Genomic DNA, 13,037 nt, shown 5'->3' with positions numbered 1-13,037 from the left:
AACAGGAGATGTAAATCTGGTATGAGGGTCACGAAGACAATGTATCATTTTATATTGAGTTAGTGAGGAGTTTGCCACACCTGGTAATAACAGCGTCCACACCTGCTCAACAGACATCTCCACGGTGACGGTATGAGCTGCGCGTCTCTGTACACAATAATACATGACTTCCCAATTTGGAATTACTGGACCGACAGATACCAGTAACGCATGATCGTGTTTTGTGGAGCGGAAGAGAATACACACAGTATAGTTGTGTAGGCATCCTCGGGACCATTGATCCTGTGAAGTAGGTCAGTAGTTAAAGCGTTCGCTCGTCGCGCCGAGGACCAGGATTCGATTCTCCACTTGGGGAAGCCCATTTCTGGCGTCACCCGTGATATTGCTGGAATACTGCAAAATGCTGCGTAAAACTCAACTCACTATCTCACTCAATCAGCCCTCAGGACTATGAACTCCGTGAACGTTTTGAAGACAAGGATAGACGACCGTCGATATGAAGATGCTGAACACAAGATATAGGTCGTGGACATCTAAAGTCTATAAAATATGCTTACAACCAAACATGGACGTAGAGCCATAGTGGCTTGCGGGCTGATTGAAATATTGATTGAAATTTTGATTCAAAGGTCGAAATCAGGAAACGATGACCAGCGTCAAACGTGTGAGAAAACCACACCAAACACCAGAGATCTTCATCAAACACTAGATAACATCACCAAACACCAGAGAACTCCACCAAACACCAGAGAACCTCACCACAACCAGAGAACCTCACCACACACTAGAGAACCTCACCACACACCAGAGAATCTCACCAGAGAACCTCACCACACATCAGAGAACCTCACCACAACCAGAGAACCTCACCAAACACCAGATAACCTCACCACAACCAGAGACCCTCACCACACATCAGATAACCGCACCACACATCAGAGAACCAGAGAACCTCACCACACATCAGAGAACCGCACCACAACCAGAGAACCTAACCAAACACCAGATAACCTCACCACAACCAGAGAACCTCACCACACATCAGAGAACCTCACCAGAGACCCTCACCACACATCAGAGACCCTCACCACACATCAGAGAACCAGAGAACCTCACCACACATCAGAGACCCTCACCACACATCAGAGAACCTCACCACACATCAGAGAACCAGAGAACCTCACCAAACACCAGATAACCGCACCACACATCAGAGAACCAGAGAACCTCACCACACATCAGAGACCCTCACCACACATCAGAGAACCAGAGACCCTCACCAAACATCAGATAACCTCACCACACATCAGAGAACCAGAGAACCTCACCACACATCAGAGAACCGCACCACAACCAGAGACCCTCACCAAACATCAGATAACCTCACCACACATCAGAGAACCAGAGAACCTCACCACACATCAGAGAACCGCACCACAACCAGAGAACCTAACCAAACAACAGATAACCTCACCACAACCAGAGAACCTCACCAAACACAAGATAACCTCACCACAACCAGAGACCCTCACCACACATCAGAGAACCTCACCACACATCAGAGAACCAGAGAGCCTCACCACACCCCCAGAGAACCTCACCACACATCAGAGAACCAGAGAACCTCACCACACACCAGATAATCTCACCACACACCAGAGAATCTGAGACCTTCACCACATATTCCCGTTAGTCGTCTTTTCACAATTTTGGGTTGCTGAAGACCAGTTCTGACTTCTCGCCACGCAGAAGACATGACTGGATTCCTAACATTGGTACATTCGGTGAAGTTTACATCTGGTAAGCCCCGTCCTTATATTCCTGCAGCACTGCTAAAAGCAGTGAAAACAATAATCAGCTCCTCACCATTGATATTCGTGTTACACACATCCCCATGGAATAACCAGTGTTAGCTTATTTCATTTTATTTACCATTAAACACAGATGTACACTCTCTTTTGTCTAGCACTGTTTTTCGGGACGGGGTAAAGATGCTCCTTTGAGATAACAGATGAACGCTTTCTACACAGTTCTCTGCTTACAAATCGTTGTCATTAACTTGTCGACGGACAGGGGACTTGCCATTGTTTATTTACCTCGTCCACATTCACACCGGCTTTCTAGGGGGCGGTCCAAACATGTCCCCTAGAACTTGTAAGTTCTGGGAAGATTTCTTGTTGACATTTTAATAGAAGTAAACACCTGTTGCCTTGCTAAGTGGACAGCCTTACCGGACTGCTTGACCACCTGTGTGTATCTGGCATCCCCACCTGAAGGTGTTGTGTGAAATCTGCCGTGAAACATAAAGGGGTTATGGGGCATTTATTGTAAAGGGTCACTCTCGCCTCACAGCATTGTCCTAACAACACAGAGCTAGAACTCATGTGACCACAACAAACACTACAGATTTAGTTTCCTTTGTTTCATGGTGTGTTATGTCTGTTGTATTTACTGACGTTTTGTGAGTTGACGCCTAACTCCACTCAGAATATCCTTGTCCTCTCGATGTTGTGGGAATCGTATTGTGAGGTAGTACATTGGCGTGACTCTTGACAATGTCACAATTTCCCATACTGGTCCTCTGATAGAATCATACAGTTGTCCCCACACAGTGGTCGATTTTTGCAGCCCACCGGTTACTAATCATACGCGGACCCATAGAGGGGTTGTACGGGTGCGCACTCCCCCATTTGTCATCAGATTTTGTTATATGACCATTGAAACTCGGGTGAAAATGTAGGTTTTTTGTAGGCTCAGACTAAAGGAATACAACCAGCTGTGCATTGTGCATTGTGCACTGTAATCAGTTCACCGGAAACTACCGTTTTATGTGTCATGAATCATTACTTAGAAGACCATGTCCCTTTGGTATTGACCCTGAAAGATAGCGTTCCATATTGATTTTACAGCATTGTGTCCTGTTTATATTCCCTCCTGGTCAACATGTCAGCTTTACATTCCATCTTGATCATCATGTAGAGTTTATTTTGTCCCTGGAACATCACGCATTCTTTCTAATACCCTGTAAAATCATGTCCAGTTTGTATTCCCTAAGAACACCATGTCCGTTTCTATTCCCCTGGACCATCACCGTCCAGTTTGTATTCCCCTGGACCATCACCGTCCAGTTTGTATTCCCTTGGACCATCATGTCCGTTTCTATTCCCCTGGACCATCACCGTCCAGTTTGTATTCCCTTGGACCATCATGACCGTTTGCATTCCCTTTGAACATCATGTCTGTTGGTATTCCCGTGGACCATCATGTCCAGTTCGTTTTCCCCTGGAACATCATGTCATGTTTGCGACTGTCAAACCAGGTGGGGTTTGTGATTTGAAGACTCAGTTTGAAAATTCAGAATCGAGAAATTGTATTTGTGAATTGTGTACTTATATACTTATATACATACTTTAACTGTCGATGTCTTTCATTGAATTCATTAGTTCTATTTTAATATACCTTAGCTGAAGGAGAATACACCAGTTCCACTTGTGCCAGCAGTATAATAATGCAGGTCAGCGTGAAGATGAACCAGTAATCATTCATTCATGTTGTGTTTTTTATCCAAACTAAGCTAAATAAAATTAAGAGTATGATTTTCACTGTCCAGAAGTGCAAGGCCGGCGTTAGATCCAGGATGACGTTAGATCAGACACATTAGCCCTACCTTAAAAATACTGGCAAATGGAGGCATACAAAGTTACAGTGTTCTCTCCCGATCCTACGTTTGTGTGCTGCTGATGAAGGTAATCTTACCAAAGCATTGAGGGAAAACCGTCGGCGTAGCACGGACGAGGAGTAGTTACCGTCAGTACCCCAACACGTGAGAAGGCACATAGTCTGGGCGTTTCTTCTCGCCCGGCTGATTCGCCGGCAAACAACTTGGATTTACATGTTGACAAAGTCTAACGTTGTTGTAGCCAGCTTTATGACTGCCAACATCGCGGAAGCAGTGTCAACTCACAGATTGTGGAAAGTCAAATGAGACATTCCTAAAACTAGAAACAATGAAACTCAGGAAATGTTCGTGATCCTGTCGTGCTTGTCTCGCAGAAACATTCATATTTGTGCAGTATTGATTGGTCGTCTAGGAGATATAGGACCTTCGACCTTCGCTGACTGAATGGATACACAAAACATGCTGAGAATATGACAAAAGTCGACTCCAACTAACTCGTTATCTTACCATAAAACTCGAAGTACATTTACTAAGTATCTAGTGTAACTAGCGGCCAAAAGGAACGCCACTAAAATAAAAATGACTTTAGATTGTCAAAATAGTTGTCAGTCTGTTTTAAAAACACATCTCTCGAACACAACATGTCTGTTCCCAGAGAACACTTGCACTTGCATTTCGTATTTTGTGAAGAAAATACGAATTTACACGAATAAAACGGAAACCGTGCACAAATTTACCCGTTATCACATTACGGCATGAAAGCTAATCAGGTTTATTCTCTTACATTATTTTTATTCGATTGACAGTCAGGAACATGACTCGTTAAACACCAATGCAGAGGGAGAGAGCAATCGGTATGTTACAGAGGGAACACAAGAGCTTGTGTCTAGGACCATGGGGTGCCGCAAATCCACCATCGGAAGACTTGTCACATGTTTACGACAGGTTGCCAGCACTGCAGACGGGCCAAAGAGTGATAGACGGAAGCTCTCTGCCTAACATGAAGATCAGTATTTACGGGTGTTGCGCTTGAGGAACCAATACGTCGCCGTGATGTCATCAAGCGCCAACAGTGTTAGACATCCAGACAGAGTGTGACTAGACGACTCCCCTTTCATAGTCTTGCTGTGTGGGGCCTGTGTGGGGCTGTGTGGGGGCCTAGTGGGGCCGGTTGGGAGATGACCAAACAAATATTAAAGGTAGAGGGGTTGTGTTGCCCATGAATGAATTCGTCCCAGGTAAAAACAAACATATTTGCTGTTATGTGTCCTCTACTGTGAGAAAGCTGCGACAGTGATTTTGTTGTGTTGTTTAAGCAACTTCGTATGATCGCAATGCTGTCATTGTGTTGCAATGACGAGGCGCTTTTTGGTTTTTAGAATGCAAACCTCGATATGACCTACGTATATTATGTTTGTCATTATAACTGATGCTATCTGTCCCCTACCATTTAGTCAAGACACGATGACATTCAAATCAGAAGTCTTTTTATAGACCAGTAACCTTTCGTGCCAGTACAGTAGGAAATCCGAGCCACCCGACAAGGAAATCCAGAAATTTTAATCCATGACACGTGATTTTCACACCGTATCTAGTTATAGTGTCAATACAGTCTGTCCCTTTCCTTATAACGGGATTTCACTGGAGTAATCGTTGCGTACCCAGCAATACAGACTCGATCGGTAATAACACGGTTTTCAGGAGATCTCCTTGTCGTGCCAATTAGCTTATGGATGAATGCCACTCAATCTTTTGTCAATGCAGCGACTCCATCAAGAGATGTATGCTTACTAATGTATGGCCAGCGCCAGCCCACTAGTCAAATAAACCGGATCAAATACCCCCGTGGGGTATGCTCTCAACATGAAAGATGACAACTGAAGAAAGACATAGGACATTACAGTTTTTCCGTGGGACAAGGACTCCCTGTTGCTGGTTGTACATCTGTGTTCTCTTCAGTAAATACAGTCTGGCGGAAGCCACAGTTCCTCTTTGTAATACGAGTCCCTATTTGATGCATGGGTTTATTAATCATGTTTTAATCGGGTTGTTTAGATTGTTTGCTTGTGGTATAAAGATGCATTTACACAGCTAGATGTCCTGAGTGCATGTCAGGATAGGAGACATTTCGACTATACGCCATGTGGCACCTGAAGTATGACTGTTTCTTTATGGAACAATATTATAATACGTTTCTGTCATATCCAACTTTTGTCTACTCTGTAGTGTTTTCCAGTGCATGAATTTGTACGGCCTTGGCCCCGTAACCCTCGTGTGTAAGAACTCGTGTGTGTTTTCTTCAACTCATCGTCACGTCAAATAGGAGTCAAATTCATTCTCTCCTCAAACTGGTATCGGCAGTCCCTGCTTTCACAATATGTGATCTTAGTTATAAAATGTACAATAAAACGCTTATTTCTTTTTTTCTTTTTTTTTTTTTGTTATTGATTCATTACGAATGTAGGATTTTTTTTAAAAAAAACCTAGGAAACTAGACCTCAAGGCGTAGACAATCTGGGAGGTTCTGCTCTTCGTATGTATTTTGATTTTATGTTTTTTAAAAACTGGCTTTTCTAATATTTTCTCCGACCGTATACTCTTTGGTACTTCTTGTCAGAAGAAATGCATTTACTTCGACCCCGTCTCAAAAGGAGATCAAGGTAAAATCTGTTTAGTGACACGTGTCTTGAAGAAGACAACAAAAGCCTAACAAGGCCCCTACTCTACCCGTTTAACTTTATTTTCTAGAGCTCAAATCATATTCGTCTTGTACGAATTGCTACCCATTTGAATTCTGCATTAACATTGTCCCTGAACATGTCGGTAGATATATCTCCTTTGCCTTTTTCTGTGACATACGAATATGGCCATTCACAGTTAAAATTATCTTCGTGGGCTACAAACACTTGCCTATTGTTATGAAGAACGTGACTTTATGCATTGAGACTAAACAAATAAACCGTCAAATATTTATAGTAAAGGTGTTGTTAGCACGAGTATATATGATTGGTAAGCAAATAATATTGTTGTGGTTTGTTGTGTAAAGGTGATTGATTGATGTTGCTATAATAGTGCAACCATAGCATAGCTGACCATGGACTTCGAACCAGATACTGACTGAGAAGAACCAAACATAGGTTCATTATGCCGCTCAGGAACATCAAAACATTATCATGGTGCACAGTCATAAATGCTTCTTTCATGTCACAGTGCTGGAATTGGAGACGAGATGTTTTACAACCCATGATGACACCTGACATGTTGTCAACATACAACACAGTACATGATCAAACCTGACGTGATGACAAGATACAACACAATACATGATCAAACCTGACATGTTGTCAAGATACAGCACAATACATAATCAAACCTGACGTGGTTACAGGATACAGCACAATACATGATCACACCTGACATGTTGACAAGATGCAGCATAATACATGATCAAAGCTGACTTAATGAAAAGGCACAGCACAATACATGATCAGAGCTGACGTGGTGACAAGATACAGCACCAAACTTGATCAAACAAAGATACCTCCCTAAACCAGGATGATAAACGGCTCCGGTTCTTCAAGGTGATAAAGCAGAGTAAACACATCGCCAATAAAGTCACAAGGACTGCAGGTGAATCGTAAACACCAACAAGAAGCTCTGGAAGCCCAAGTGTGCTCAGGACAAGGTTTAGCTGTTGGGATGTTAATTACAAGCAGGTTGTGCTGGGACTAGCAGGTGCTCGCGGTCGTCTCTCGTAGACGTGTTACTATATAGAGAGATACGAAGCCAACGAGTGCATGGGCAGACCAGATAGCATTTTCATCCTTCACTACCACCTTAATTGTGCCTTGAGAAGCTGAAAACATGTCTGCATTACAACGTGTATTACACCATAAAAGATCTTACAACCGTGCTCAGTATTTCTTTCTGCAAAATGAATTTTGTTTGTATGAAAATGTTTCCGGCTTTGATATTTTATGTGAAAGGAATGAATTCCCTCACATTATAACGATAAGTAAAAGAGAATATGCCTGTATCAACGTTAACCCTCTCTGTATCCCTGCATGTATAAAATGCATATTAAATACTCTGTATTATACATACCCTCATTTTTGTTGTGACTATGGAAAACAACTTTTGTTTTTGTTTAAATCTATTTATCTAATTATATTGCATGTTTTATATACAAAATATTTGCACTTCATCCATCCACATGTTTGAATATTTCAGTGTTTGTTCATATTTCTTTCAAGAAAGTGCTCGGATGCCAACCCTATTGGCAAATTTAACTTAACGACATTATAAACCATTTGATTGTATTCAAACCAGTGTAATTACAAATTACAATGAAAACAGCTCCTCAACAGCACACCTATGGTCTGTCTCACGGTCCCTGAGCCGCGTTATTTCGCCCTGATCCTTTCATTATGCTAAAATCCTGAATGAAGCAAGCTTATATTTTCTCATGCTCCGTTCTGAATCTGCTACTGGTGCTCATTTCAAATTTTAAAGGATTTCTTGTTTTGTTTTTCTAAATAATTTATATTCTGAGACTAAGCGTTAGTCTGCTCAAGCCTATTATGACGTTCACTAGTTGATTTTACTAGCTGACATTTACTAGGACAGAGTCCTTGACAAATCACGTCACCTTATGTCATTACGGGTGGTGGGGTAGCCTAGTGGTTAAAGCGTTCGCTCGTCACGCCGAAGGCCCAGGTTCGATTCCCCACATGGGTACAATGTTTGAGGCCCATTTTCTGGTGTCCCCCGCCGTGATATCGCTGGAATATTGCTAAAAGCGGCGTAAAACCAAATTCACTCGCTCACTCACTTATGTCATTACATAACCTTAAGAGTAAAGTTCCCTTCTTAATTTACGTTTGAGGGCCTAGAATTTCAAAGTTATCTTAGCGCTAAGATAGTCGTAAGTGCCTTACATTAACATTAACTTACGTCTTTCTTAGCGCTAACACAGCTTCGAAAATCTAGGCCCATGATGCCTTTGTGCAAACCGATCTTAGTGCTAAGGTGACGGTAACTCTCACAACTTTACACAGACATACGATAGTCTAAGTGCTAAGGTTGTTTTGCCCAACACTACCCTGGACTATACTTTCAAGTTGTGTGAGTAACGGTCGATGACACCTGATGTCATCAGATATTTTCTTTGATCCATTCAGGTTTCTCACCATTATGTTGATCAAACATATTCTCTTCGAGCACATCACCGAGATAACATATTATCCTTTGTTGATGCTATAGATTTCTTCCAAAGCCGCTCCCATTTTATTCAAATTGACAGTTTGATAACATATTTCTTTCAAACTTAAGCAATACATTCTGTGGGATTAATTGAAACTGAAAAGTCGCGAATTAGTTTAGAATGTAGTTTTATGCTTAAGTTCGTTATAAACTGGAACTTTATGGAGGTCCTAAGGAGCGAGAGCAGTAAAAGGTTGTGGGTCCTGATCAGAATGTGTAGACCCTATCTTTTAGCTACAATATAAGTAATTCCAAGTAAACCAAAATGTTATTAACACCAAAGTGAGTTAAAGACTTTCATAGAGAAATTTAAACTTGAATTAAAATGCTGAATGATACTTTCTGGAAAATAACACTCTCACTTATTAGGGGGTTTAAAAAGCTGTTGGACATAAGGCCCATATTCTCGAAACGTTCGTAGCCCTAAGAATTCTTAACTTTGATCGTAGCCAATGTTTTAAGCATGGGTTTAAGAATTTCGAAGGCCTACGAACGTTTCGAGACTAGCTAACCTCCTGAAAACAAAAGATGTGGGTCTGGGTGGTTTTCAGTCGGCTTCTGTACTATGGACCAACGTTAATTTCGAACGTTGAATTTATATATGTAAAGTTTGCATATTTAAAAAATGCTTTCTTTCCTTAATTTATGTCCTGAACCTAAAGGATTATGCTTTACAAAACACGTCAATCATAAATATGCTTATGGTATAATCTCGTCAGTGAATACTTTATGATGCACTGTACCGAGTCTTCAACACATGCTTGGTCTTAGAGAAACATTGTTAAGTCAAGTTTTAATTATTTACTTTTTGAGACCCTCACGTAGTAAGCGAAACCAATTTAATCTGGTTAAATTCACACATTTGAAGGGACACGTGTAGGTTTACGATTTAGAATAAAAAATAAATGCGGATTATTTTAAGAAGGAAACAACATTAGGTCGCTGACATTCCCGATGTGGCGTGCTCGTAGAAACAGCTACAGAATTAGCCACCAGATGGCGTGTAGCAGCAGAACATCTTAGCAAAGACAGAACGTCTTTACAAGTGTTGTGTACTCCAAGCAGGGTTGGAGATCGTGTCTGTCCTGTACAACAGTCTACACAATCGCTGATATGTTGAAACCACGTGATGCGAGGTTGTGAGGAGTTTGGAAGTCAATAGCTAGAACACAAGCAGAATTTTTTACAAAGAGACTTGTTTTTATCTGGAACTCCATAACATCGGTGAGATTTAACCCGTATTAACACACAGCTGGGAATATTTTGAGATAAACAATTGCCTGCATTCTTGTTTCTCCAGAGGCGATCGGACAATACCCACAATCTCTGGTCAGTCGGATAACCCCGAAATACTACAAACCGGACCGGTGGGAAATCAGAATGTAAATTTTCTTAGAATGTTTAGTCATTTCACGCGAAATCACACTTTGAGAATCTCAAGTTTGACGCTTTCAGTGTATTGTTTTCCTTGAGTTGTTGGACAAATATTGAGAGCAAATGTTCAGCCAAGCTAAAGGCACGACTGAATGGCTGGCAATATGCTGAAACCGCGCTTACTCTAACGACGATTTGGAAGCAGCGACAACACTCACATTGTGAGCGACAGCGTCTGACACCACGTAGCCACTACCACACCCGTTACCCCGATGACTGTACGGAGAAGCGAACAACGTCGACAGCCAAACCGGCTATAAATATCTGACCGTCTTCAATGGGTATCACTTTTCATTCTTGTATCCATACACCCAGTGTTGTTCAGAGCTCGCGTATAGAGTACAGGCATAAGCCTGTGTACGCTGTACCGTCCCGAGTATATCAACAGTGATCGAGCCAGCTGAGCAGCCGGTCGGTCAAGTGGACAACGACGACATTCTTCTCTCCTACCCGAAGACAACATCGGCTACATGTACATCAATGTGATTTCTCTAACAGACTTAACGCGGATGTCGGGAACAGCATCGTGTTTGTATCTACTTATGATCCTCGCCACTGTAGGCGAGGCATTGGGAAGGAACTGTACATCGCTCAGCCCCTGTAGGGCTGATAGGCCGCGGGATGCCCGAGGGTGCTGCCATCGCATGCTGGGTGAGACATGCGGGTACATGGAAGGAGAAGATGACCCCCCTGGATCTGTGTGTGACGGTGAACTTGGATACGAATGTCTAGGCGACGCTCAAGAAGCTACCCATGGAATTTGCCGAGGTAATGTTCACGCCTCTAAGTAGTCCCTCAATTATTATTAGTGCCAAGCATTATCTATATATTTACAATATTTCAGAATACAATATTTTCGTTCAGTTTGTGACTTACACGTGTACAGGAAAAAATCCATTTTTATCCAGAAACCTTGTTGTAGACACACGCTATGAGACACCAAACAGTACATGACGACGCCACATTCAAGGATATGTTGAGGGTTTAATTTAATAACCGTAATTAGGTTTCGTGGGTAATGTTCTGGTTACTTTTCTTGAAATATAAACAACTTAACAACAAGACTGACCAGTAACTTCATGACCTGTCTGAAATGGTCAGAGACAGTGATCTAGATGGTAGGATGTGAGTAATCAACAGGGTGATACACAACCGGAAACTTTATGACTTAAAGATTGCCGGTGCGACCTTAAATAGTAACTCACTCATAAAACCTCAAAGGCATGACGACAAACAAATACAAAGCACAACTGAAGAAAACAGTATTTTCAAAATGGTTGAAGTACGGATTAACACTACTGCGACTTCTAAGTATCTAAAACAATAGACCAATAGAGTAATTCGGGTTTTTTAAGCCCGGTTTTTTATTTTATTGTTTCGAAGGTTAAAGTCCGTCAGGTGCAAGAGGGTGTTATGAATCGCGGTGCATTGTGTACCCGACCATAGAGAAGGTGAAGCCCTGCTGGTGTATGCGGGTATATTTACCCTCCTGTGTGAGGCATTCATTCGCCTTTACCCCAATATATGAAGCAATAGCAAGGTGTTGCAGGAGACCCCTTCGGTGAGAAAGGAAAATAGGTCAGATATCAAACACGATTGAACGTTTGCTGAGCATGGATATTTTTACAAGTTTTTTTCTTCGATGTAAATTGACACTAACCCGCTCGACTCCGGGCAAAATAATTGCTTTAAAAACTGTTTAGAACCCAACTTTTACAATTTTCATATCTTTATGTCGGAATTGAAGCTCTAAATATAATTTTTGCCAAATCACATGTGTTATCTTCGTGAAAGTCTGTTTAAGCGTCTAAAAGATAAATACATGCCCGCCTTAATTCTGTCCCAGGACTTTCGGTATGCAGGGACTCAGGGGAGCAAATTTAGCTTCCGAAATGTAAATTTATCCCCTGAATTTAAAAACGGCCCGCTATGCTTTATCTGAGATATTGTCAACATCTTCAACTGACGTGAGTTCCGCGTTGGTGATGAGCTTAGCGAGAGGTGTCCTGTTCATCAATGTCAAGTGATCATACGTGTTGCTCTACATTATAGACATTGCTATGTATACCAGGCTTCAACAAACGTATACGTTGAAACATCTCTGGTCACGTACTACAAATGTGAACCTAAGAGAACCATTTTCCTGTCTATCATGGTGATTCCCTTGATTGTCACCACTGACATATTTTAGTTATTCCAACCGTTATTGTAAAATACTATTCCGGTGATATTAATATTGAAGGCTATAAGATATAATCCCGTGCATTTTCCCTTTTTATAATCAAAGGATCGTTCATGTTGTCAGTGAGTCAACATTTTCTATCATCAGCGTACGTTTATTTTGGCCGAGGTGCAGTGTTAAGCATCTCGCATACGTAATTTGAATAATTCTCCAGCTGCTCAAGAACTCATTTTGAGGTCTGCTTCATGCAGAGTGCATCATGAGTTTTGCACGTGAGACCCGTCACGTGATTCATCAACGTCATATGTTTACATTAACGACAATACAGCACTACTAACTGGAGGAGGAAAAAACACAAAGTTAAATCTTAATAAATTTTTGTGACATTTGTCATTGATGTGGATTCAAATGTAAAAGGACACACTCATTGTGACGTTAGGTCATGCATTAGGTTCCCAAACAGAACAAACAGACGTTTGA

At 41.6% G+C, this 13,037-nt stretch overlaps 2 protein-coding genes across 2 annotated transcripts in view; both read left to right on the top strand.

Moving 5' to 3' along the window:
* Window positions 1-549: 549 nt before the first annotated feature.
* LOC137295330 (proteoglycan 4-like) lies at window positions 550-1,668 on the top strand. Its single transcript, XM_067826646.1, has one exon. It carries the CDS (start codon window positions 550-552, stop codon window positions 1,666-1,668), a length of 1,119 nt encoding a protein of 372 aa, XP_067682747.1.
* An 8,977-nt stretch (window positions 1,669-10,645) lies between these two features.
* The window catches only part of LOC137295002 (uncharacterized), a 29,242-nt gene continuing 26,850 nt past the window's right edge, over window positions 10,646-13,037 (top strand). Inside the window, exon 1 of the mRNA XM_067826245.1 lies at window positions 10,646-11,143. Coding sequence (XP_067682346.1) covers window positions 10,846-11,143 — 298 coding nt within the window. The 5' untranslated portion in view covers window positions 10,646-10,845. The remainder of the gene's footprint in view (window positions 11,144-13,037) is intronic.

Source organism: Haliotis asinina, chromosome 8 (assembly GCF_037392515.1).
Source record: "Haliotis asinina isolate JCU_RB_2024 chromosome 8, JCU_Hal_asi_v2, whole genome shotgun sequence".
NCBI lineage: Eukaryota > Metazoa > Mollusca > Gastropoda > Lepetellida > Haliotidae > Haliotis > Haliotis asinina.
The sequence above is the reverse complement of the archived record's forward strand: the minus strand, read 5'-3'. Positions and strand labels throughout refer to the sequence as shown.

Bases quoted from the DNA above. Each gene is read 5' to 3' on its own strand.
- LOC137295330 (XM_067826646.1), top strand. From the start codon at position 550: ATGCTTACAACCAAACATGGACGTAGAGCCATAGTGGCTTGCGGGCTG.